The sequence below is a fragment of the Perognathus longimembris genome, chromosome 1, assembly GCF_023159225.1.
Source record: "Perognathus longimembris pacificus isolate PPM17 chromosome 1, ASM2315922v1, whole genome shotgun sequence".
Lineage (NCBI taxonomy): Eukaryota > Metazoa > Chordata > Mammalia > Rodentia > Heteromyidae > Perognathus > Perognathus longimembris.
Window position 1 is genome coordinate 103,228,331 of NC_063161.1, and position 3,492 is coordinate 103,231,822.

Genomic DNA, 3,492 nt, shown 5'->3' on the forward strand with positions numbered 1-3,492 from the left:
GAACTTATTTGCCAATACACTTTATTTATTTAAAGTGCTGGGATTGGGCTTAAACTCAAAGCCTGGGTGCTGTCCCTTAGATTTTTCTTTTTCTTTTCATAAAGTTGGCTGGTGCTGTATCACTTGAGCCACAGCTCCAGTTTTGGCTTCTAGGTGGTTGATTAGAGATAAGAGTCTCATGGGCTTTGCTGCCTAGGCTGGCTTTGAACCGTGATCCTCAGATCTCAGTCTCCTGAGTAGCGAGGCTGACAGAGGTGAATCACCAGTGCCTGGTTCTTTTTACCCTTAAACTACTTCCCAGAGCTCTTTGGAAAGCAGGCAAAGCTTTTACTGGTTGAAACTGTTCATCAAAACAAAACATATGTAAGTGATTCAAACACATTTCCTTGTTGCTTGCTTATTTATTCTTTTGTGGCCAAGGATGGAATTTAGGGTTTGTCCCTGCTAACTAAGCCTGTGTTCTGTCACTTAGCTACAATCCCAGCTCCAGTAGTCACAGTGTTTTATGGCATTAAGTTCTCTGGTTGCATCATCACTGTTCAGGACAGTATCATTACTCGATTAGACCATATTTTTTTCTTTTGCCAGTCCTGGGGCTTGAACTCAGGGCCTGGGCTTCTTTTGCTCAATGCTAGCACTCTACCACTTGAGCCACAGCGCCACTTGGGGCTTTTTCTGTGTATGTGGTGCTGAGGAATGGAACCCAGGGCTTCATGCATGCTAGGCAAGCGCTCTACCACTAAGCCACATTCACAGCCCCATATTTTTGACTCTTATAGAAATTCTCACTATAATTAAAAAATATGTTCCTGATTGTAACAGCTTTTGGCTTCATCTGGTCAATCAACACTATAAAACTAGAAGTGAAAACCTGTATTTATTTTTACTGGTACAAGGACTTGAACTCAGGTCTTCATGTTCTGTTGTTTTTGTTTTTGTTTTGCTCAAGGCTAGCACTTGAGCCACAACTCCATTTCTCACTTGTTTTTTTCCCCTGGTGGTCAAATTGGAGACAGAGTCTCAACTACTTTCCTGTGTGGGGTGGCTCAAACCCTGCTTGTCAACTCTCAGCTTCCTCAGTAGCTAGGATTACAGGTGTGAGCCAGCAGCACATGGCTAATAAAAGCTTTGTAAAACAAGTTTCTTCACAGAAATTCATGCATAAGGAAATGTCTACTTTTAAGACAGCAATTAGAAACTTTGTTCTTGCAATAGGTTAACAATATTCTATCAAACTGTGCATTAAGTTTTATCAGTTTTTATATAAGTTTATCAGTTTTCTTTTCTTTCCTCCTTTTTTATTTTATTTTTGCCAGTCCTGGGGCTTGAACTCAGGGCCTGAGCACTGTCCCTGGCTTCTTTTTTGCTCAAGGCTATCACTCTACCACTTGAACCACAGAGACACTTCTGGCTTTTTCTATATATGTGGTGCTGAGGAATTGAACCCAGGGCTTCATGCATGCTAGGCAAGCAATCTACCGCTAAACCATATTCCAAGCCTCAGTTTATCAGTTTTCTATTCCTTAAAAAAATAGTCATTTCTCTGTTACTTGGTAGCTTCTCCATTCTTCCAGTTCCAAGGAATACAGAGGTCTCCATTCTGCATGACAGAGTAAAAGTGTGAGACGCACAGGTGCATTCCCTGAAGATAAGGCAGGGATTGTTCTAGTAGTCTCTTACAACAATCCACCATTTGTATACTAGAAATGCTGGGTTCCTTATATAATTTCTCCAGGGAAAATTTCTTGGTGGAGGCCTGGATCAATTCATGTTCAAGAACTTTTAACTCTTCCTTTTTCTTCATATTCTCTCTTGCCTGCTGGGCCCTGGTGTGAATAAACCATTGCAGACTCCCTAGGTCACAGAGTGCTGGGATATTAAAATGCCCGAGTCTGTGCAAGCTTGGAGCATATCTGTCACTGTTAAGAATCATTTCTAAGCCACGGAGACTTTGCGGGTGAATAGAGATTCTAGTTTTCAACAGTCTATTGTAAAACACATCAAGGAGAGAATAATATTCTTCCAGGGTTAATACTGGTTGCAATTCTTCAATGTAAATGACTCGAACACTGCCTAGAAGAGAGCTGATTTGGTCTTCCAAAATCATTAGCTTCCTCTGAAGGTCAAAATAACTTGGTAATCTCTCAAAGAGCTTGGTCCAGTGATGATGGACGTCCATGGTTCCCAGCATCACATGACCCACGGCGCTCATGCCCGAGCGGTCTGTGAACACGATGGTGCAGCCTTTGGCTTTCTGAAGGGTTTCCAAATTCTTCTGTACCAGGCGGCCTAGACTGTGCAGCTGGCTGCAGCGATGGGCAACGCCCCAGCCTCTCTGCCACCTGATATCTGACAGTTGCAACACATGACAGAGTTTGTCTTTTAAACGATCTAGTTCTTCCCTGAGTGGCAAACTATTGTTCAGCTTTTTAATGGCACTTTTTCCATTGTTATCTAACCAGGATGTTAGAGTTGTTTCTATTCTGGAGGAGTGTTCAAGTTCCTCCTCTGGGTCCTTGAATCCAGTGAAGGAGTAATATGACTTGTCCCATTTGATGGGCCTGTTGGTTGTCCTTTTAGCCTCTCCAATAGGCTGCGAGTATACATTAGTGTTCGAGCGTTGGATATGTTTGGCAGATAAATTGCAGGAGTTGAGAATGTACAATACAGTACTTAGCAGATCTCTGGTATGCAAGGTAAACTGGACGGCTCGAAATCCGGAAGTACTGAAGGCTTCTGGGCTATCAGATGGATTCTGGTCTGTTTCTCTCACATAAAAGGTAAGCTGAGTCGGTTTCAAAGACTTGAAACCTGGTTTCTGGAGGTTTTCTAAGTAGACACTTAACCTCTTGAGAGAATTTTCATTGACTTCCCTTTCTCTGGGGTGTTTTCCAAAGAAATCTGGGTGGACTGCAAAATACAAAGGCCTCAGGGCATTGACGGCTTCGGCTCCCGACAAAGCTCTCAAGTAATGGAACCAGTGTGGACGTATCCTTTCCACAGAGAGCCTTCTCAAACGCCTCAGGAGGCAAAACATTGCTGAATATATTTATAGATCAATTTCCAGGCATCCATTAATTGCACAAATCCTGTAGCTTCCTTTTCTTTGTAAATCTCTTGCTGGGATTTGAGTCCCGACAACTTGCTGTCACAGGTCAAAGGCTGACGGAAGGGCACTGACAGGCGCGTGAACCCCCAAAAGGTCTCAGCAATGTCCCCCTCACATCGACCTTCGGCGCCGCAAGCAGACAAGTGTGTGTTAGTACACAGTCTTATATTTATTTTAGGGACAAAATAAAATCTAAATAATTTCTGAAGAAAAATGAAGTACATATCAACAGGTCTACTTCAGACAGAGTGGCTGAACCAGTTTACATTCCCACCAACAATGAAGTAGGGTTCCCTTTTGACCACATCCCCTCCAACAATTGTTATTGTTAGTTTTCTTGATATATGACATTCTTACTGGGATGAGATGGAATCTCAATGTTG

The 3,492-nt window shown here is 42.6% G+C and overlaps 1 protein-coding gene across 1 annotated transcript; it reads right to left on the reverse strand.

The window, feature by feature from the left end:
- Positions 1-1,422: 1,422 nt before the first annotated feature.
- Positions 1,423-3,240, reverse strand: LOC125343862 (T-cell activation inhibitor, mitochondrial-like). Its single transcript, XM_048336771.1, has one exon. The coding sequence runs from the start codon at positions 3,035-3,037 to the stop codon at positions 1,547-1,549; it is 1,491 nt and encodes a 496-aa protein (XP_048192728.1). The 5' UTR covers positions 3,038-3,240; the 3' UTR covers positions 1,423-1,546.
- Between the last annotated feature and the right edge of the window lie 252 nt (positions 3,241-3,492).

Bases quoted from the DNA above. Each gene is read 5' to 3' on its own strand.
- LOC125343862 (XM_048336771.1), bottom strand. From the start codon at position 3,037: ATGTTTTGCCTCCTGAGGCGTTTGAGAAGGCTCTCTGTGGAAAGGATA.